This window comes from Lepidochelys olivacea, assembly GCF_965140295.1.
Source record: "Lepidochelys olivacea isolate rLepOli2 genome assembly, chromosome: 10".
NCBI lineage: Eukaryota > Metazoa > Chordata > Testudines > Cheloniidae > Lepidochelys > Lepidochelys olivacea.
In genome coordinates, this window is record NC_140420.1 from 19,877,253 (window position 1) to 19,900,854 (window position 23,602).

The 23,602-nt window shown below is 42.9% G+C and overlaps 1 protein-coding gene across 1 annotated transcript in view; it reads left to right on the top strand.

Annotated features, from left to right (window-relative positions):
- The window catches only part of ABCC6 (ATP binding cassette subfamily C member 6), a gene marked incomplete at its 5' end in the record, with an annotated part of 52,986 nt that overhangs the window by 5,092 nt on the left and 24,292 nt on the right, over positions 1-23,602 (top strand). Inside the window, 17 exon segments of the mRNA XM_084641928.1 lie at positions 1,743-1,919; positions 2,609-2,734; positions 3,272-3,409; positions 6,085-6,210; positions 8,121-8,182; positions 9,155-9,286; positions 10,072-10,284; positions 13,584-13,761; positions 14,281-14,442; positions 17,186-17,278; positions 17,808-18,011; positions 18,606-18,752; positions 19,441-19,528; positions 20,156-20,225; positions 21,544-21,670; positions 22,221-22,397; positions 22,799-22,966. Of these exon segments, the coding sequence (XP_084498054.1) occupies positions 1,743-1,919; positions 2,609-2,734; positions 3,272-3,409; positions 6,085-6,210; positions 8,121-8,182; positions 9,155-9,286; positions 10,072-10,284; positions 13,584-13,761; positions 14,281-14,442; positions 17,186-17,278; positions 17,808-18,011; positions 18,606-18,752; positions 19,441-19,528; positions 20,156-20,225; positions 21,544-21,670; positions 22,221-22,397; positions 22,799-22,966 (2,388 nt within the window).

The window sequence follows — 23,602 nt, forward strand, 5'->3', positions numbered from 1 at the left end:
TCAGACATAGGCGAGAGGTTTTTTCAGGAGTGGGTGGGTGAGATTCTGTGGCCTGCATTGTGCAGGAGGTCAGACTAGATGATCATAGTGGTCCCTTCTGACCTTAGTATCTATGAATCTATATCCAACCAAAATTAGCAACTCTGAACTGCAGATGTTCAGCATTTTGAAAATCAGGCCACTTTTATTCAGGTGCCTAAATACAGATTTGGGAGCCTCTGTTCAGTCGCTGAGATTTAAAAGTTTTGGTTTTATTTCTCTGTGTAAAGTTTTCCTCCCACCTTCAGGCCCAATTTTTGTACAAACACCAGGGCCCATGAAAGCAAAGCATTATCCAGTGTAAGCATCTGACTAGCACAGCAGTTACCTGCTGAATACCCCTTTCAGATACCACATGCTCAGACTTGTCCCCAGCGTGCCTGGCAGTTATTTCTCCCTGTAGATCCCTGTGGGAAGGAACCTTTGCTGTTATTGTGCAATTTTTGTAATCCACATACTTAAAATTTTTCAAATATAAAAAAAAATCATTCTTCTTTCAATTTCATTACGCTAACTCCCTACATCTAACTATCTGATCATGGCATTTTAAAAATACATTCCATGAGATTATACATTTAAGATTTCACGGGGTGGGGGGAAAGGAAGTAACAGAATGCAGTTTATAGACTGAATTTAACAGACTTTATCTTTCCTCTTAATCCCTCTCCTTAACTGAGAGCTCTCCACAAGACCTTCCTGTCTCCCTGGTTCACAACCTTGGAGTAATCTTTGAGTCTAACCTCTCTTTCTCCTCCACATCCAGTTTTGTCCTTAATCCTCTCTAGTTTTGCCACAGTCTGTCCTTTATCTCAACTGCTAAAATTCCTGGCCATTCCCTGCTTATTTCTTACTCTGCTTTCTGGAGCTCTCTCAAAAACATAAGAACGGCCATATTGGGTCAGAGCAAAGGTCCATCTAGCCCAGTATCCTGTCTTCCGACAGCGGCCAATGCCAGGTGCCCCAGAGGGAATGAACAGAACAGGTAATCATCAAGTGGTCCATCCCATCATCCATTCCCAGCTTCTGGCAAACAGAGGCTAAGGACACCGTCCCTGTCCATCCTGGACAGTGGCCATCCTCCATGAACTTATCTAGTTCTTTTTTGAACTCTATTATAGTTTTGGCCTTCACAACATCCCCTGGCAAATAGTTCCACAGGTTAACTGTGCGTTGTGTGAAGAAAATACTTCCTTTTATTTGTTTTAAACCCGCTGCTTATTTATTTCTTTTAGTGACCCCTAGTTCTCATGTTATGAGAAGAAGTTAATAGTACTTCCTTCTTTACTTTCTCCACACCAGTCATGATTTTATAGACCTCTATCGTCTCCCCCCTTAGTGGTCTCTTTTCCAAGCTGAAAAGTCCCAGTTTTACCAATCTCTCCTTTTTAGCCTTCCCTCCTCTCCCACCTCCAGTTTATCTAAAATGCTAATGCTAAATCCACCTCTCTCTCCCATCTCTTTAACCATGTCATTCCCCCAGCCCCCTTGAATCTCTGTTGTTCAAACTCCTTTTAAATTGTAAATGTTTAAAAACAGCTCCTCAGCTGGTGTAAATCAGTGTAGTCCTCAACCAAGCTACAGTGATTTACTCCAGCTGAGGATCTGCTCCCTTCTCTCTGTCTTTCCTTACAGTTCAAGATAGGGGTATGGTCGATAGCAGGCTATGGCTGTGCTAAACCATTTCTTTGTGTGTGTTGTTGCAGGACTGGAATCAGACGTGGTATACAGGTAACCCAAGCTTTACCCAGTGCTTTCAGAATACAGTCATTGCTTGGATTCCCTGTGCCTATCTTTGGATCTGTTTTCCATTCTATTACCTGTTTCTTGAGCACAACAGCAGAGGATATATCAGAATGTCGCACCTCTTCAAAACTAAAATGGTAATGATCATAAAAATAATACCTAGCTATGCAATATAGCACTTTTCATCTGTAGATCTCAAAACACTTTGCAAAGGAGGTCAATATCATTATTCCCATTTTACAGATGGAGAAACGGAGGCACAGAGAGGTAAAGGGATTTGACCCAGGTCTCTAAGTAGGCCAGTGCAGAGTCAGATCTCCTGAGCCCCAGTCTGGTGCTTGTTCCACTAGGGTCACACTATCTAGTATTAGAGGCTGAGTTTTTGATGCTAAGTTTACTGTGACTGGTATGAAGAATTTTATTTTTCATAATGATTAAAACTGTCTTGATAATATCCTTTGAATCCCCCAGTCCTTCTCCTGCTTGGTGGCTAGTATGACTGCATAGGTTACATTGCTTTTGTCTGATTGTGGTTCTCCCATATAAGTGCCAGAACCGGAGAGCCTTACCTAGTTTTTACTCCTTAATCAGGTAAGATCACTGAGCCAAGGAGTGAGTGAGTAAGGATTTCAGGATCTGGCCTAAAATGGAACAACAATCCTTGTAGCACTCTCCATCTTAGCCTGCCTCTACTTCCCAAACTGCTTCCAATCACAGTGTGTCCCAAACGCCCCTTTAATACTCAGATACCTTACAGTACACAGACTACTGTTATCATACTTGTCCCTTTACAGTCCATTCTGGCATGTTTGTTCCCTTGTCCCAGGTACTTGGATTCATATTGATATTACTGTGTTTTTCGAACCTATTCTACACCCTTTGGGAAACAAATCAAGGAACCCTGCGAGCTCCAGTGTTCTTCATTAGCCCAGCAGTTCTGGGGATTACAATGGTAATTCCTTTTTTTTTTTAATAAACATAAGTTTCAATTTAACTATTATGGGGCAAAGTTGGTCTTGGCTCTCTTCCCCCTCACCATCGGTGGGTGCAGAAGACCCAACAGACAGCAGGACTGATGGGGTTCTATAGGCGAGCTGGGGTTGTCTGCAAAACCTTGTGCACTGTGGAGCTGTGCTCTATGAGGCTTCCCCTATGGTGCTGCATGAAGTGGTGGCAGGCCCGGGTTGGCATAGTGGTGTGGTCACTTAATCCGCACCTGTATGGCTCCACTGACCCAAAACACCACGTGGGAGCTGATGCAGCAGAGGCTACGGCATCCCTGAGGTTGCGGTAGTGACTGCAGAGTGGCCCCATGCAAACAGGAGAGAGGATTCCATTTCCCACAGCCTACATGTGGTGAATTAAATGTCACCATTATGGGAACAATAGCTCAGCCCATTAACATTAAACTGATCTGACACCAGCGGACAATAAACTCTATTGACCATTAACTTGAAACTGTTCATTGTTTCTTTCTTCTTCTTCCCAGATCCCTGCAGTGTTTCTCACCCAGTTTGAGAGGCTGAAAGGTGTTCAGTCTTCAGGCATCTTGTTGATTTTTTGGCTGCTGTCATTCCTGGCTGCTACTGTGACTGTTAGTTCTAAAGTTCAACAGGTCCTGGAAGGGGTAAGCAGAACTTTCTAGTTTCAGCATGTGCCTCTGGTAAGGTCTCCCGTGTCGCCACTCTTTGCCGGCAGACGAGAGGTCTCCTGCCAGCAAAATAAAACCATCCCCAGTGAGAGGCGGTAACTTTGTGGGCAGGAGAACATCTCCCACCGACAAAGCACCGTCCACACCTGCGCTTTTCATTGGTAAAACTTTTGTTGGTCAGGGTGTATGTTTTTTTAACACCCCGACCGACAAAAGTTTGACTGACAAAAGTTTTACCAACAAAAGCGTAGTGTAGCCATAGCCTTAACAACAGCATGGCTCCATTTGGCCCTCTTGTTTGCAGTCTTGGCCATGAGGCCAAGAATGAAAGAGGGCAGTAGACTGAATTGCTCTCTCCAAGGAGCCACACTGAATTAGAGTTCAGAAGCATTGGCCAGGCAATTTGAAAGAAACAAGCACTGCCACTACCCAGGCTTCATCTGTTCTATGGGTGAAAAGAGCAATTTAATCTCCAGGCCCCACAGCGCTGTTAAAGCTTATTCCCTTTCCCATTTGGGAATAGCTATACCTGTATAAACACATTTATACCAGTATGATTGTGTCCATACTAGAGAGACTGTATTAACTATAGGTTTCAGAGTAACAGCTGTGTTAGTCTGTATTCGCAAAAAGAAAAGGAGTACTTGTGGCACCTCAGAGACTAACCAATTTATTTGAGCATAAGCTTTCTTGAGCTACTGTCAAGGTTCTTCCCCCACTCTGAGCTCTAGGGTACAGATGTGGGGACCTGCATGAAAACCTCCTAAGCTTACCTTCAGCAGGTTAGGTTAAAACTTCACCAAGGTACAAATTAATTTTATCCCTTGTCCCTGGATCTCCACTGCCACCACCAAACTCTAACTGGGTTTACTGGGAAACATAGTTTGGACATGTCTTTCCCCCACAAAATCCTCCCAACCCTTGCACCCCACTTCCTGGGAAAGGTTTGGTAAAAATCCTCACCAGTTTGCATAGGTGACCACAGACCCAAACCCTTGGATCTGAGAACAATGAAAAAGCATTCAGTTTTCTTACAAGAAGACTTTTAATAGAATTAAAAAAATCCCCTCTGTAAAATCAGGATGATAGATACCTTACAGGCTAATTAGATTCAAAACAAAGAGAATCCCTCTAGGCAAAACCTTAAGTTACAAAAAAGACACACAGACAGGAATAGTCATTCTATTCAGCACAGTTCTTTTCTCAGCCATTTAAAGAAATCATAATCTAACACATACCTAGCTAGATTACTTACTAAAGTTCTAAGACTCCATTCCTGGTCTATCCCCAGCAAAAACAGCACACAGACAGACACAGACCCTTTGTTTCTCTCCCTCCTCCCAGCTTTTGAAAGTATCTTGTCTCCTCATTGGTCATTTTGGTCAGGTGCCAGCGAGGTTACCTTTAGCTTCTTAACCCTTTACAGGTGAGAGGATTTTTCCTCTGGCCAGGAGGGATTTTAAAGGGGCTTACCCTTCCCTTTATATTTATAACAGCTACAGTGATGCAATCCGATGAAGTGAGCTGTAGCTCACGAAAGTTTATACTCAAATAAATTGGTTAGTCTCTAAGGTGCCACCAGTACTCCTTTTCTTTTTGTATTAACTATACTGCTATCAATAAGGAGGTATAACATGTGTGTGTGTAGACAAGGCAGATCAACTTGATTTCAGAGAGCCACTTCTGCTGTAGATCTTTTATACCAGCTGTTTTGGTTTCATTAGGATGAGCATTTATATGTTAAAATTCACTGGGGTAGATTTATGGATCTGATACTTATCAGTACTGGTCATTCTCCTCCGTGATAAACCCAGCAGGTGAATCTTTCTGTAACAACAGGGAATGATCAGAGGTTCAAATCAGCACCTATATTTCATGGACAGAGAGAAGAATGATACACTCCCACGAGACGAAGATGGTGGGAACTCACTACTGTATTGAATTAATAGTGACTGAATTAATTAATGTTAATTAGTCCCACACTCTAGGCATTTGACCTCCCATCTTCTTTTTATTGCCATGATATAATTTCCCACTCAGGTCATTCTTCCCCACTGAACTGATTATGAGGCCCAAGGGGAGGTTCCCCAACCAGCTCCAGAACACACTATTTAGAATAAAACTAGGAAATAGCCTTTTTCCATTTTGAAGTCTACCCAGAGCTTTAGGTGAATGGGGAATTTATATCCTCACAGGACTCAACCCCTTGCCTTAGTTTAATTAAGCAGCCATAAACATTTACTGGAATCTGCCAGGTCAAAACCTCACACTGCCATTTTCAAAGCGGGCTAAGGGAGTTCAGCACCCAAATCCCCCTGAATTACAATGGGATTCCAGCATCTAGCTCTTTTAGGCTCCTTGGAAAACCTCAAGCTGAAATCTTTACTCTAAACTACAGTTACACTCCAGTTCCCCTCAGTGGTTTATTAGTACATGTGTTGTGATTTTGCAATTGCGTGAGTTTTCTGTATCAATAGCAGTAATTTAACTCTAATATAGTACACTCTAAGAAACTGGTGCAAGAGATACACATGGCACACATCCACAGCAACACTCAGAGCTTACGGCTTATACAGTGTGTGAATCCACCTTTCTTTAGTGATTTCACATGAAGTATTTTACCTCAACCTCAGCAATTCTCTTTTTTGTAGGGCTTCCCAGAGGACCCCTTCCGTCATGTCACCTCTTACATCTATTTTATCCTGCTGCTAGTAGAGGTCATACTGTTCTTCTTTACTGATTGGCCTCCCTTCTTTTCAAAAGCTGTCAATGACTCTGTAAGTATATTTGACTTCTTAAAAGCTCATCAGTCCCTTGTCTAAAACCCACTGGAAATGGGCAGTTCAGATGAATGTCTGAGATGAAAATGTGGCAGCTTACGTACAGACTAGTTTTTAACTAGTAATTTGGCATGCCAGGATTTCTGGATCCCCAGCTTGGTTTTCAGAGGTTTCATAGATTAGAAGGCCAGAAGGGACCTATGATCATCTAGTCTACCCTCCTGCATTGCACTGAGCATAGGACCTCCCTGAATTAATGCCTGTTTGAACAAGAACGTGTCTTTTAGAAAAACATCCCACCTTCATTTTAAAATTTCCAGTGATGGAGCATCCACCACCACGCTTGGTAATTTGTCGCACTGGTTAATTAACCTCTCCGTTACAAAATTGCACCTTATATCTAGTATAAATTTGACCAGCTTAAACTTGCAGCCCTTGGAGCTTATTGAGCACCTCTAGTTCCCATTGACTTCAACTGGAATTCCAAGTGCTCTGCAGCTCTAAGATGCAGTCCCGAGCTATCTCAGTTTGGTACCGAAAAACAAAGGCAGTCTAAGGCAGGTGACATGGTTGAAAACATACATCTAAAATTTTTGCTAAACGCTCTTATTGATTCATCAACCCTTCTTTTGTCTGTTTTTCGCACCCTATTGCATTCACATTGTGAACTCATTGGGGTGAGGATTGTGGTTTTATACTTCTTCCCTGTATCTGGGCCCTGACACTTGCATGAAATTCCTCAGTAGTTCTGTAATAAAATATTACAAACAACAGAACTGGCTAGTGAGGCAATTTAAAACAAATTATCTGATATAAGAAGGTTGCATGTCAGCCTGCAGTAGTAGAAATGGGCCTCAAGTGTTATTCCTACTAGCATCATATGTTCTGTACTGTACACACAGAGTATGATGAAGGATTCCATTTTGTGTCTGACAGCCAAAACAAAGCGGCTTTAACCAATTCTATATATAGTCCCACATATGAGATTAATGTAGCGGAATAGAGGCAATTATCTAGAAACAACAGCTCTCACTAAAAGTGCAAAATTAGATCTTGATGGCAAATTGAGGCGCATTCCAAGTTATTTTCACTGCCTTGCTCAGGAAGATCTGAGATGACAGGGGGAGATGTAAGTGGATCTCTCCACAGGGAGAGTACGGAAAGTCACTCCCTGAAATAATTGATCCTGAGAATCAAGTTTCAGAGTAGCAGCTGTCTTAGTCTGTATCCGCAAAAAGAAAAGGAATACTTGTGGCACCTTAGAGACTAACAAATTTATTTGAGCATAAGCTTTCGTGAGCAGCTCACAAGTACTCCTTTTCTTTTTCAGAATCAAGTGTATTTTTTTTAACATGCTTCCACTTTGCCCTGCACAGGACAAATTGGAGAAAAGGGTTTACAGTACAAATGCCCAGACAGAATATAAAACCAGTGCCACAGGACCATGTCTCTGCCTGGACTGAACCTGGCATACTGATGCTTCATATGTACCTTCTGAAAAACTAGTGACCTATCCCTATCCACACACCTCCATTTTCAGTGCTGTTACCATACCGTGCTGACATTTGCTACATGCCTTCCCAGTGCAGCCAGCATTGCATCTCCCTTCACTACAATCATGGCAGATATACTTGATCTTTTGTAAACAAGTCAGAGCCCAACTCATGCATGAAATTAGTGTTTGTGGGTCATAGTATGAAGAAAAGAGTACTGCTTGCTCCCAGCTCAGGCCTTATTCAGATTTGAATTAGTAAAGATCTGCTGCTTACAGCAGTCCTGGTCTTAATACCTTAACACAAGCAAGTTGCACATCATTTCTTGGTGGGGCAAAAGCAGGGTACTGTATTGTGTTTATGCAGTATATGGCTATTTCTACATTTGAAACTTGTCTGTTTTTCCTCTCACAGAATCCATGTCCAGAACTTGGTGCCTCTTTTGTTTCCAAAATCACTTTCTGGTGGTTCTCTGGGTAAGAAAACAAGAAGCAAGCGATGTTTACTCTAAACTATCAGATAAGCTCCATCAGCCTAAGGCAGAAGGGTCTAGATCTTTGCTGGTATTTAGGCACCTAGCTCCTTTTCAATTAAATGGGAAACAGTCACCTCTATACTTTTTAGGGTCTGGGCTGAAGTGTAAGGGATAGTGGCAAAGCTGACAAGCTCAAAGCTCCTTGCAACAAGTGTAATTCTTTCCTCAGACACCTATATTCTACTCCCCGTGGCTCAAACTGTGCTCTGAGTTACACTAGCGCAGTAGAAGCCTGTTTCATACCTGGATTTGAAGGGGACTTGAGTGTAGAATTTCCCCAGGTAACTGGTTTTTTTTTAAACGTCCTTTGTGACGTGTTAAAATCCAGCCATTCTTCAAAATGATCACTACAATCCTGCTAACATCCCAGCTTTCTGCCAGGAGAGCCTCTTCCAATCTCTACGGGGCACCAGGGTGGCTAGAGATCATGAAGTTGCACCATCCTGCTGCTTAGTTTTCATGAGCAGAGTGGTTCCTGAAATTTTTGAGAATACTTCAAATATTCTTGTATGTTAACACTTGGCCTGTTTAGGGGGTGAGGCAGCCAGCAACCATGCAGAATGGAAGGACACTGCCAGGTACACGCATACAATGGGCCCGCTCTGTTATGCCAAGGCCCTGTCTCTGTTTCACAGGAGTCATGGGAAGCAGAATGCAAGTTTGAACAACCTCAGGGCTGATCTAATTTATGCTGGAGGGGAGACAAGGCCCCTGAATGGCCCCAAGAATATGGAAGTTGCACAGTGGGCTTAAAGACATCTTTGTCCCCACCTTTCTGTCCCTGCCCCAAGCTCAAGAACGGAATAACTGAGAATTAGGCTCAATATGTAGGACTAATTTAAGGCCAATCAACTGAACATTTTTCTAGGACACACATCGCTCTGTGCTTGTGTGTTAACCGTTTATTTTACAGGTTAGTCTGGAAAGGCTATCAGCAGCCATTACAAGCAGACGACTTATGGTCACTGATGAAAGAAAACTCCTCTGAGGAAATTGTTTCCCAGCTTGAAAGAGAATGGAAAAAGTACTGTAACAGAGCCAAGCAGTAAGTACCTGTTCTAGAGGGTGGGAGCTTCTCCTCTAGCTAGTCCAGAGCTAGCATGTTCAACATCCCAGGTGCTAACACACCACATCAGAGCCCCATTTGACACCATCTTGTTCTCATTAAAGACTAGATCATGGGGTTTATGCGGATAGGGCCAAATCCTGGATGTCAGGAATCAGCCCATGTGAAGGCTTGTGTGCTGGAGATCACCGGGAGGGGGAGACTGAGTGCGGTAGGGTGCCAAGGAAGCTGCACTGCTGCTGTTTCTATAGCTTCAGAGATGAAGGAGCCCCAGGGCCATTGTGCTCCCTATTTGCACAAGAGAATGGCCAATGGAGTCACTGCCATTGAATTCTCAACTCATTCAACTAGTGGAAGGCAGCCCCTGTGGACAGAACACTCGGCAAGGAGAACTCTGTGGAGTTTCCCTTCCCTTGGGCTCTTTCCACTGCCCGGTGATCTTTTGGCTGTTTATCATTTAGATCCTAAATCTGACCTTAACTATGTTGAAATCTATTGGGGGACATCCTTTAATGTCCAGATATCCAGACCAGAACTGCTTTGGGGCAGGGACCGTCTTTTTGTTCTGAATTTTTAAAGGAGTCCTGTTCCATGACTGGAGCTGTTAAGTGCTGCCACAATATAAATAAGTAATTCACTATTCAGGCCACTTTGGAAGCCCTGATTCCAAGTGTGGGGTATTTAAAGTGCTGTTGACAGCCCAAGTCAAACACTTCTGGCCTTCTCTGGATTGCAGCCAATTTTCTTTGTGTTTGTTTCTTCAGAAACACAGAATCCATCAAATACAAGAAGGATCAACAAAGTGGAGCTGGTTTGGTTGAGACAGAAGAGACCCAGGTTCTAGTGCAGCCAGAACAGAGTCAGAGTGAGCCACTGTTGAAAGCATTTTGGAACATGTTTGGAACCTATTTCCTTCTTGGTACCCTCAGCTTAGTCATCTGTGACGTCTTCCTGTTTTCTGTCCCAAAGATACTGAGGTACGTGCACATTCAGGAATGACTGTCTAGAAGGAAATGCTGTACATTAGATCATAGAATATCAGGGTTGGAAGGGACCTCAGGAGGTCATCCTGAGGTCCCTTCCAACCCTGATATTCTATAATCTAGTCCAACCCCCTGCTCAAAGCAGGACCAATCCCCAATTTTTGCCCCAGATCCCTAAATGGCCCCGTCAAGGATTGAACTTACAACCCTGGGTTTTAGCAGGCCAATGCTCAAACCACTGAGCTATCCTTCCCCCAAATGTTCATACCCATAGATTGGCTACTTTTTCCTTACGTTAATTTTTTGTGCTGATGAAAGGGGTCAGATATGGCATCCTTGGATCATTAAATCCTCTGTTTATTTGCTAAGCAAATGTGGTATTGGCCACATAACACAAGGTTCCTTGCACTTTTCTGCCAGGGTACTCCAATCTCTGTCACATAGAGAGAGACTTAAACCTCTAAGTCCTGAAAATGGTTGGCCTCTTTGTTAAGGTGGCAGTTAGAGCCAGTATAATGGTCTCAGTGTAGTACATGCACATCACAAAAGTGATTTTAAACAGGCTGCCAAACAGCCATCAGATGGCAGGGACTTTTAGTCAACACTGATAGGAACAAGATTCAAACTGTTGCAGCATTGCCAAATCCAAGTCTTTAAAAATCATGAGTCAGGCTCCTAAATTTAAGGAAATTGTTGTAAAAATCATGTCTAATATCTTTAGGTTTCTTTTTATTTGGCTTGTGGGATTTGAGCTTTTAGGGTGCAGTGCACTCAGGTCATGTTTTCAAGCTTCCCTCTGTGACCAGAGGACTAGAAACTTACTCCTTATTTTTAAAATGAAAGCCGAGGCTCTTAATTGTATGACTCCAGGAGCTGGGGCTTTAAGGAACACATCAGATATCATGAAACTCCATATGAAACTGTGGGAGCAGACAACACACTTGTAACTGTAGAACTGAATGACTCTGTGCTCTGTATCCGACGATAAATTATAAATAGTAAAATAATGCCCCCCTACAGTTGTTTTAAAAAAAACCAAAAACCTTCTTCGGGTAAGTATTTTTCTGCTGCATGAACAGTATTGGTTCAGCACCAAAATGCATTTATAGTATCACTTCAGATGAGTCAAACCCAGTTCACAGGTGGAATAAGAGATTGAAATACCATTGACTGCAGTAGAGTGGCATTTATACTACTTTTATATATACCAGCAATGAATTTGGCCACTGATTTCTCTGTGATTTCCAATCAACTCATGCAACAAAAAAAGAAATGCAGTTAGGGCTGTCAAGCTATTAAAAAAATTTATCGTGATTAAATGTGCGATTAATCGCGCGATTAATTGCGCTGTCAAACAATAATAGAACAACATTTATTTAAATATTTTGGATGTTTTCTACATTTTCAAATATATTGATTTCAATTACAACAATACAAAATGTACAATGCTCACTTTATATGTATTTCTTACTACAAACATTTGCACTGTAAAAAACAAAAGAAATTGTATTTTTTAATTCTTCCATTACAAGTACTGTAGTGCAATCTCTTTATCATGAAAGTTGAACTTACAAATGTAGAATTATGTACAAAAAAACCTGCATTCAAAAATAAAACAATGTAAAACTTTGGAGCCTACAAGTCCACTCAGTCCTACTTCTTGTTCAGTCAATCACTCAAACAAACAAGTTTGTTTACATTTGCTGGAGATAATGCTATCTGCTTCTTGTTTACAATGCCACCTGAAAGCGAGAAGAGGCATTCGCATGGCACTATTGTAGCCGGCATCGCAAGATATTTACGTGCCACATGCGCTAAAGATTCATATGTCCCTTCATGCTTCAACCACCATTCCAGAGCACTTGCATCCATGCTGATGACAGGTTCTGCTCGATGCGATTCAAAGCAGGCCGACGCATGTTCATTTTCATCATCGGAGTCAGATGCCACCAGCAGAAGGTTGGATTTTCTTTTTTTGCGGTTCGGGTTCTGTAGTTTCCGCATCGGAGTGTTGTTCTTTTAAGGCTTCTGAAAGCATGCTTCACACCTCGTCCCACTCAGATTTTGGAAGGCACTTCAGATTCTTAAACTTTGGGTTGAGTGCTGTAGCTATCTTTAGAAATCTCACATTGATACCTTCTCTGTATTTTGTCAAATCTGCAGTGAAAGTGTTCTTAAAATGAACAACATGTGCTGGGTCGTCATCCGAGACTGCTATGACATGAAGCATATGGTAGAACGTGAGTAAAACTGAGCAGAGGACATACAATTCTCCCCCAAAGAGTTCAGTCACAAATTTAACTAACACTTTTTTTTTTTTTAACAAGCGTCATCAGCATGGGAGCATGTCCTCTAGAATGGTGGCTGAAGCATGAAGGGACATATGAATGTTCAGCAAACCTGGCACGTAAATACCTTGCAATGCTGGCTATAAAAGTGCCATGCGAACACCTGTTCTCACTTTCAGGTGACATTGTAAATAAGAAGCAGGCAGCAGTATCTCCCATAAATGTAAACAAACTTGTTTGTTTTAGTGGTTGACTGAACAAGAAGTAGGACTGGGTGGACTTGTACGAGCTAAAGTTTTACACTGTTTTGTTTTTGAGCGCAGTTATGTAAAAAAAAAAAAATCTACATTTGTAAGTTGCACTTTCATGATAAAGAGATTGCACTCCAGTACTTGTATAAGGGGAATTAAAAATACGGTTTCTTTTGTTTATCATTTTTACAGTGCAAATATTTGTAATAAAAAATAATATAAAGTGAGCACTATACAATTGTATTCTGTGTTGTAATTGAAGTAAATATATTTGAAAATGTAGAAAAACATCCAAAAATATTTAATACATTTCAACTGGGATTCTATTGTTTAACAGTGCGATTAAAACTGTGATTAATTGCAATTAATTATTTTAATTGTAATTACTTTTTTTGAGTTAATAGTGTGAATTAACTGTGATTAATCAACAGCCCTAAATGTAGTAGATTGTTAAGCTAGGACATCTCTTCTCCAGCATGAGAAGGAGCGGTTGAATGTTCTGAGCTGCAGTAAAATAAAACAAAAATTAGGTTGCGTGCTGCCATTGTACATACTTAGGATGCTGAGCTGTTTGTCCAGCCTTCTATTGATTTACTGACAAATATCAGCCAGTGAGAATTACAAAGCCGAAGCCTTGCTAAAGACAAGACAAAATATCCCGACTGTTTAGGCCTTTCTAAAAATACTGCCTGCTCTAAGGGCCATGTATTTTGTCATCTCAGTTTGCATCCACCTGCTTAAAGTTCTCTTGCAGCCTTTTCCTGGAGTTCATCACAGACCGAGAAGCTCCAGACTGGAAAGGTTATTTTTATGCAACGTTACTGTTCCTATTAGCTTGCCTCCAGACTCTGTTTGAACAACGTTACATGTACATGTGTCTTGTATTGGGAATGAGGCTGAAGACTGCAGTCACAGGCCTAGTGTATAGGAAGGTAAGCCAGCTTTTCCCTTTGGGAGTTGATTTTCTTATCAACCACTAATGTGTTAAGAGATGGTATTTAATAACTGCTACCCCAAATATGAATAATAGTTAAGAGCTATTTTTAGCAAATAATTCCTTGGTTACACTGCATGTGAAGGGCAGCTGCATAAATCTCCATGAGATCTGGGGAAAGCATTGTCCTATTTGCTATTGTGAGGTTCATGGAGTAGCTTTTGCATCTAAAAAATGGACTGAAGAGCAGGAGGTGAAAGCTGTGCTTTACCAAGCAAGCTAGACATTTCATTTCTTGTTGGGCAGTGAATAGACTCATCTACAGGGTGAAGTCACATGATCCTGAATGATGTTTTCGTTCTTGATATTACGGTGACTAGGACTTGGCCTCTTTATGAGGCTGATCCTTCTTCCCTTTGACCTCAGCATGAATGTTGGTTATTTATTTTCTGAACAGAAGCTGATTTTGACTGTTTGGGCTCTTGCTTCTCCCATCCCCACCCCATCCCACCCCCAGGTCTTGGTCATGTCAAATGCAGCAAGGAGAGCAGCAACTGTAGGAGAAATTGTCAATCTGGTATGTGTCGATGTGCAGAGGTTAATGGATCTCATTATATATTTTAATGGGACCTGGCTTGCTCCCATTCGGATCATCATCTGCTTTGTCTTCCTGTGGCAGGTAAGAGATGGTCACATCTAACCATTCCTGTTCATGAGATCAAGGGCAAAGAGAAGTTGTTAAGAGTCAGGTGTGAAGTTTGCTGCCCAGAACAATCTGAAATTTCCATCTGTCTCCTTTCCCATCCATCTTTGAGCTCTGTGGTATAAAGCGCACACACACAAACACACACACTCATTAGAAGGATAAATGAGTTTCCCCACACATTTAAATGTGTCTTTTCATTGTTGTTTGTTATTCTTCACTAGATGCCTTGCTTTGATTCATCCTTCCATCCACACAACACACAGGTCCTGGCTTAATTTTTGTGATTCCAGTGTTCAGTCTGATCTCCTAGATAAAGACAGTGTGTGACTGTTCTTACAACCAGCTCATGGAAAAAGGGGGTCTTTTAGCATCGGCTCTCCTTCTGGTGGTGCCATTTAGAAGAAAAATATGTTGTCCTTTCACAATCAATACTGTGACGGATTGGATCACAGAAACCCCCTGGGAGCTGCCACCTGATGTGCCAAGACTAATTCTGCTCCTGATTTCCTGCCCTATCAGCTTAGGACTTCAGTGCCCTGACTGGTTTGAGCCAGACCCACTAGCCTGCTGCAAACCTAGACCCAGGTCTGAACCACGTCCCCTAACAGCTATAGGCTTAACTGAAAGCAGCTTACAGAAGTGTTCCTGTCCTTGACACTCAGATGCCCGACTCCCAATGGGGCCCAAACCCTGAATAAATCCGCTTTACCCTGTATAAAGCTTATACAGGGTAAACTCAAATTGTTCGCCCTCTATAACACTGATAGAGAGATATGCACAGCTGTTGTTTCCCCCCCCCCCAAGTATTAATACATACTCTGGCTTAATTAATAAAGTAAAAAGTAATTTTATTAAATACAGAAAGTAGGATTTAAGTGGTTCCAAGTAGTAACAGACAGAACAAAGTGAATTACCAAGCAAAATAAACTAAAACCCTCAAGTCTATGTCTAATAAAATTGAATACAGGCAAAACCTCACCAGTTCCAGTAAGCTTCCTTTTACAGACTGATCTCCTTCTAGTCCGGGTCCAGCAATCACTCACACCCCCTGTAGTTATTGTCCTTTGTTCCAGTTTCTTTCTTTAGCCAGCTGAAGACCAAATGGAGGGGTCTCCCATGGGCTTAAATAGACCTTCTCTTGTGGGTGGAGACCTCCTCCTCTCTCCTATGCAAAGTCCAGCTCCAAGATGGAGTTCTGGAGTCACCTGGGCAAGTCACATGTCCATGCATGACTCACCGTTTTTACAGGCAGAAGCCACATGGTATCTTGAATGTCTCCAGGAAGACTTCTTATGCGGATTGGAGCATTCCAAGATGCATTGTTCCTTAAGTGCTTCTTGATCGGGCACTTAACTTTGCGAATTCCTTTCTCCAGGACCTGACTAAATGCTCTACTAAGGTTATTAGGAAATCAAGCCAGTACACGGCCAATATTCATAACTTTGAATACAAAAATAATATATGCACACAAATAGGATTAATAGATTCAGTAGATCATAACCTTTACATAGATATGTTACATGGCATATGTAGCATAGAACATATTCCAGTTATGTCATATATATTCATAAGCATATTTCCATAAAGCCTTATGGGGAGCACCGTCACAAATACTATAACTGTTTTCAGCTCTCTGACTTTCAGGGTTCTGGTGTTCAGTTATCTGGCACAGCCTTAAAACATAGCAATGAGTATGACCTGCAACGTGAACTTTCCTACACTTTATCCTAAAGGCTGATTCTCATGAAGTCAGTGAGACAGTGAAGCAATTTGATGAGAGAGATCATTGTGATACTGTTCTGGGACTGAGGGGTTCAGAGGGCAGGAGGGGGATCAGGGCTGGGGCAGGGGTGCGGGAAGAGGTTCAGGTTCTGGCTGGGGATGTGGGCTCTGGGGTGGGGCTGGGGATGAGAGGTTTGGGGTGCAGAAGGGTGCTCTGGGCTGGGATCGAGGGGTTTAGAGAGCGGGAGGGGGATCAGGGCTGGGGCAGGGGGTTGGGGCATGGGGAGAGGCTCAGGGGTGTGGCTCCCGACCCAGCTCCCCATGAAGTAGGGCCGAGCCGCGTGTTGTGGGCTCGGCCCCCGACCCAGCACCAGTCAGAGCGGGGCTGCAACTGCTTGGTATGGCTCAGGGGCCAGCTTAAAAAGGCATGCGGGCTGGATCCGGCCCGTGGGCCAGAGTTTGCCCACCCCTGTGCTAGAGGAATTAGCAATGAAGTGTTGTTCTCAAGCATGTTCCTGGATCTCTCACAGACATGACTTTGTTCCTTCAGGGAAATAAATATAATTCAGCAAAATAAAAAACATTACCACCTATGAGACAGTCTATGAAAATAAAATCACTGGGCCAAATCTCCACCCATATCATTGGCTTCAATGGGCTTACCGTGGGGTATGTGAGAGGAGGATTTGCCTCTGTGAATTCAGTACTCAGGTGCTTTGCATCAGAACAGTTGAGTAAGGACCATGATCACTCCAGAATTCTCCTGGAAGGTGGAGGCGGCAGAAGGATGAATTGGTCACAGTGTCTTAATCAAAATACTCCTGAAGGCAGAGGAGGAGGAAAGTTCTAGGATTACCCAAAGGGGTGTTAGACACAAGCCTTAAGTGGGAAAACAGGCAAAGAACAAGGTGACCAGGAAAACTAGCATCTCTACAAATATTTCACCAACGTTTCTTGAGTTTCTATAGCAGTCTCACCTCTTTTCTCCTGGCAGCTCCTGGGACCATCTGCCTTGACTGCAATTGCTGTATTTTTAATTCTTTTGCCTCTGAATTTTGTGATCACCAAGAAGAGAAGTCACTTTCAGGTACTTTTTTGCCTCCTAAAAATGCAAAATGTTGTTGGCATGTGAATTTCTGGGATTCAAGGTCTAGTATCACAGATTAAATCCCATCATTCTCACCCAAGTAAGGGCCCCATGGAGCCCAAGGATAAGGAACAAAACAGAGGTGATTACATGTAGGTATACTGTAACAGAATGCATTGCTCTGAGATGTGACTAAGTGATCGCTCAGTGTTTATCCATGCTAATCGTTCTGTTTGAAAGGATCCCAGACATTCAAAGCCTCCGAAGATTGCTTATAGAGCTCTCTAATAGGATTGTATTTTGCAGGTTCATAGACCAAAATTTTAATGTTTTTCCGCTACTACTAAACAATTAACTTGCCTGAAGCTCCAAAAGTAAATATCCAACTACAAGCAAAGGGCCCACATGTTACTTAATTGCCCAGAGATCCATTCCGAATTTACAGCCAGGTTCAAAGTGGTGTTCACAAAGATGGAACAGAGACATTTTCAGCATTCTTAATGACAGCCTCAATGGGCCTTTATTTTAGGAGGACCAGATGAACCATAAAGATAACCGAGCGAGACTCACCAATGCCATCCTCAGTGACATTAAGATCATCAAACTCTATGGCTGGGAGAAAGCCTTTATGGAGAAAGTACTCTGTATCCGAAAGCAAGAGCTTCAAGCTTTAAAAAGTTCTCAGATCCTCTTCTCGCTGTCTCTGTCTTCCTTCCACTCATCTACATTCCTGGTGAGCAGTTCACTCTCCTTCATAGCACACAGCCTGTTATTCCCTCAGCACCATAGCTGTGCATGGCGCTTGATAGACAAATCCAATAGACAGATGCCTGTCCAGAGAAATGTATAGTCTATTCGCCTGATTCAGCAATGGGTTCCCTGCAGGCCGATCCCTACACCCATACAGAGCCCACGAGGCCCTGGGGCTATGTGAAAGTCCAGAGGTCCACCCACATGGAGCTCACTGCAGGATCAGGGCCTCAGTATTTTTTTATAATGCACTGTTGCATTTGCTGCTGTCCCAGCCCAGCAACATACACTATCTGTGATAGCCTTCTCTCTGGAGGGGAATGTTCATGTCACTATCTCACTGTATTTGCAGTGCTGCAACAATCTCAAAAGCACAATAAATGGCACATAATCAGATTGCCTTCACTGTCACCAGATTATAAAAACTTTGCTTCTAGAACTCACAGAACAACGTGAATGGGTGTGGCTGATGCCACTGGGGTTTTACAAAAATGAGTCCTGGGAGAACGGTGCACCATCTGAGCACTGTTTTGCCTGTCTGTGAATACTAATTTGCTGTCCCTTTGCTCCCTTGCAGATTGCATTTGTCATGTTTGCGGTCTACACCCTGGTGGACGAGCAACATGTCCTAGATGTTCAGAAAGCCTTTGTTTCTTTGACGCTGATCAACATTCTCAATACTGCTCACTCTTTCCTGCCGTATTCCATAAATGCTGCTATACAGGTTAGTTGCAGGCTACGTTCTCATTTGCTTGGTTGTTACTTTCTTTTGCACATCACTGTTGCGAGGTGGGATTTCTTAAGGAGCAGGACACTCCTACCTTAGGTCATGTGGGGAAGGGCATGGGAATTGGGGAGTGGAGCATGAGGGCATGCAGCCATCCAAATGCATGGAGCCTTCTGGGTAGTGCTGTGTAGTCAATGTTTCATAGTGTATTGAGGGGGTTAGCAAGAGCAGTTTTTTCATGGTGTTTGGGCTGTCGTAATGTAATGTAATGTAACTTATTTGGATTTATATTCATTCACATGGAACAACAAGGATTATTAAGATCAGGGGCAGTCTTAGGGATAGGTCCTCTGGCCTTCCCCCAGCCCTGCTCCAGTCTTGGTTTAGCTCCTAGCAGCCAGGCCCATCCCTCTCCACATCGAGAGAGAGACTCTGTTTGCTCCTGGCCCACTGCCCTCTTATAAGGGCCAGCTGGGCCCTGATTGGGGTGTGGCGGCATCTGCAGCTGGTTCCCCAATCAGCCAAGGCTTGCTGCTTTTCCTAGCAGCAGCCCTCTTACAGCCTCAGCCCTCTCCCAGGGCTGATTTCAAGCCCTTCATGGCAGTAGTGGGTGGCCACCCCACCCCACTCCATGACCATTTACTATTTTACATCCATTGGCTGATTTATGTGTTTTTAATTTCAGGCCAAGGTTTCCTTAAGCCGTTTAGGTGCCTTTCTTAGTCTTGAAGAGCTGGATCCAAACAACATGAGCACAGTTACCTCGGACCACTGTAAGCATTGACCTAGGGTGATTGCCCTCCATGAGGAACGCATAGCACTCAGCTTCCACTAGCATTAGTTACACACAGCACAGGGAGCGTGCGCCGTGTAAAATGTGGCTGCATTGCCATTAGAGCTACTAGTTTCATTCGGTTCTCTCTCCTGGATATTGATCATTTGACAGACACAATTTTTATCCTCCATGTGTATTTCCCAAGAGAAGATTTGATAGCGTTAACATTAAAATAGTCTTAATTATAATAATTAACTTCCTAGAATGCGGCCCTTAAGGGTCAGTGAATAACTCAAGGAATTGGTGAGAGGCCTGCATGCCACATCCTCGGCTAGTGTGAATCAGGATAGTTAGCCAGCTGAGGACCAGACCAACAGAATCTTGTCTTTAAGTCATTAGGACAAATCTAGCCCCTGGCTGATATGCACTTTATCTATTGGTTTGGTGATCCCACTCTAGTTGCTAGTGTATATCCAGTTTACTGTGTGCACTCAGTTTGGTGATAATGGAACTGCATTTATCTTTTTAAGCTATTGATTTTTTTCATCTGCAAATAGAAACAGGTACATTTATGTACCCATCTCTAAATACGCATATATGCCTTTCATGTCTCTTTATCTGTTAGTACAGGATAGTATCACGGTAAGGAATGGAACATTCAGTTGGTGCAGAGGAAGCTCTCCTTGCATTAAAAGGTACAGGCTTTTATTTCAAATAAATATTTCCAGCGATGCAGTGATCATCATCCGTGCTGATCAACAGCCCTGCAGAGTGAATCCAGCAAGGCCAGTACAGGATAGTTAGAGGGATTTCAGATCTAAATTTCCTACATTTTGTTTTTCTAAACATAGTTCAGATTAAATTGCAAAATCAAGTCGTGCAGGACATTTATGATACCTGTGTCCAGTCCAAATGTGGACACACTAGTAGGATGTCCCAACTGTATAGCTGGATTCTCAACTAGGCACATTGGTGTGTCAGACTGGCAATTATCTGCCCAAACACCCACTTGTCCAAAGATGAGCTTCAGGTGTCTTAAGACAGCATGCTAAACAATCTGTTCCACCTGGCATTTAGCTGCAACACTCTGAGTACCTTTCCCAGACCCAACGAAGAACTTTGTGTGGCTCAGAAGTTTCTCTCTCTCACCAACAGAAGTTGGTCCAATAAAATATTTCCTCACCCACCTTGTCTCTTTAATAAGACAGCTTCCTTTGAAAACTAGAACAGTCATGTGTCTTTCCTTTACAGTGAAATCCATTTTATGCCATTCCATATCAGCTTACACTGACCTCACACTGCACAGCAGTTCCAGAAATGGATAATATTATAAAATGTAATAACAAAGAGTTAAGCGTATGCAGTGGAAGAGGGGGATGTAAGAAGCTGATAGTAGCTGAGATGGGCTCAAGTAACAAATTTGGATCTGAATCCTGATTTTGAGCATGCCAAAGTGCAAGGATATAAAGATCCAGTACTTTGGCCGAGCTGAAAAACCTGGGGCACAGCTGGGGAACCATTGAAAGACTTACTAGAGACAGACAGGAGTGGAGGAGCTTCCTCACTGCCCTAAACGCCAGAGGCACAAGGGGAACATGACGACGACAACGTTGGCTTAGACCAATCACAAATAGGTGGGCCTGTTTTAACATTAAAATCTAGATCTCAAATAGCCTCAGACAGGGTTAGAGCTGAGGTTTTGTTTAGAAGAGCCCATCTCTAGATGATAAAAAGCAGCAGTGAGCAGAATGGGACAGTGGCGTCCTGGCCAGAGACAGCTTTGACAGGGTGAGTTTTGAGCTGTCAGTAGAAAGGGATGGAAAGTTAGTGTGGAAGAAGGAGGTAGTTCGATTGTCCTGTATAACAGGGGCCTGACAACTGACAGAAGGAAAAGGAAGCAAATTTTTTCTTCTCTCTTTAAGAGACAATAGCAAAAATGTGGCTAGTTTCCCTTGCAAACGCTGCATCTGAAAAGGTACTAATTTGGGGACATGCGGGGCGGTCTCTTTGCAGGATAAATCTAACCATTCCCCAAGGCTGCCTACTTGCTGTGGTTGGCCAGGTGGGAGCTGGAAAGTCTTCCCTGCTGTATGCGTTACTTGGTGAGCTGCAGAAGTTGGATGGCTACGTGGCTATTAAGGTAAAGCTCTCCCTGAGTGTTTGCTTCCAGTTAGCACATATGAACAGTTACCATGCTGACAAGGTTGCACATGGAGTTACAGATATTTGGTGAAAATCCGTCTTCTGCCAAACTTTGAGGGAGGAGGGGCAGCTGAGCAAGGAGCCCTGGGCTGGCTGCAAGTTTGCCTGTCAATTTCCTCCAGTGACTTAGACAATGACCTGGGACTAGGGGGGCTGGGTTCTATTCTCTGCTCTGGCACTGACCTTCTGTGCCAGCTTGGGTGAGTCATTTCACCTTTCTGTGTCTCAGTTTTCCCATCTGTAAAATGGGGCTAATGACACTTCCCTTACTTTGCAAAGTGCTTTGAGATCTATGGGGAAATAGCACGCTGTAAGAGCCACTTACTGTTAGTCCTTGGGCTCTCATATTTTTACATTACACAATGGCAATAAGGTAAATCTAGGGAGGTGATCGTAAAACACCATATTTCTGCTCTATCGAACATATATTTTTTTTGCTTATGAAAGAGAGAAATGCATTAGTGATTTCACCCATTTCCATTTTATAGGGCACAGTAGCTTATGTCCCCCAGCAAGATTGGATACAAAATGCTTCCGTGGAAGAGAATATCATCTTTGGAGAAGAGATGCACGAAAGCTGGTATAACAGCGTGATTGATGCTTGTGCACTGCAGCCAGACCTGGAGAGGTTCCCTGCAGGAAGTAAAAGTGAAATAGGAGAGAAGGTATTTGACCAGTTACTATCTCCCGCCAAGCTTTCCATGCGTGCCTAGTGAGTGTGGGTGCCCAGCTTGAGGGAGAGGGCAGGTGCTCAGCACTTGCTGAAAAACCAGGCTCTAATTTAAAGGTGTCAGACTGGCCACCTGAAAATTGAGGCACCCCAAACTTGGAGAAATGGTTGAAAACGTAGGCCAAAATCAATAACTCCAAGCTGTTATAGGGTCCCCTCTCGCATGGCTGCATTTATTGATCACACAGGGCTGACTGATTCTGCCTTTAGTAATGACAGCACTTCATACAGGAAATGTAGAAAGTGCCATTAAACTCGTTAAGTCTCAGTGTAAGATAGTGAAAAGGGTCAAAACACATACTGGAGCATATGAAATACATCATTATGTTTCAACAGGGGATAAACATATCTGGAGGGCAGAAACAAAGAGTGAGCCTAGCTCGGGCGGTGTACAAGAAGGCAGGGGTTTACCTGCTGGATGACCCCCTTTCAGCTGTGGATGCCGAGGTTGGACAGCATATTTTTGAACACGTCATTGGACCCAATGGCTTACTGAAGGACAGGGTATGTAAACAAATTAATATCCCCCACCATCAATAATAAATGAAAAAAAATGGTTTTGGTCATCCAGCCTCTTTCAATGCCTGCATTTGGTAGGAATAATCACTAGATCATATCTATTTGCTCTATGCCCTTGTTGAATATCTACAGCGATGGAACCTTGACCACTCCCACAGCCCGATTGCTTGTGCGTTAAAGACTTTGTCGTAATATCTATTCTAAGTGTTTCTCTTCTCTTTCTGCTTTCTGAAGGATGCTCTTTGCAGTCCTTATTCTTGTCAGAAACAATCTGAATATCACCTCTCAGTGCAGTAGAGTGGAGAACTGGTCGGTTGTAGGGTAGTTTTGCAATCTATGCTGTGGCATGGACTTTGTTTCATTAGTATAAAGAAAAGGAGTACTTGGGGCACCTTAGAGACTAACCAATTTATTTAAGCATAAGCTTTCGTGAGCTACAACTTACTTCATCGGATGCTTATGCTCAAATAAATTGGTTAGTCTCTAAGGTGGCACAAGTACTCCTTTTCTTTTTGCGAATACAGACTAACACGGCTGCGACTCTGAAACCTTTCATTAGTATGTAAGTTCTAAGTGCCTGCGCTTTGTTGGTTTGCACTCTTTTTTAATTGGACAAATATG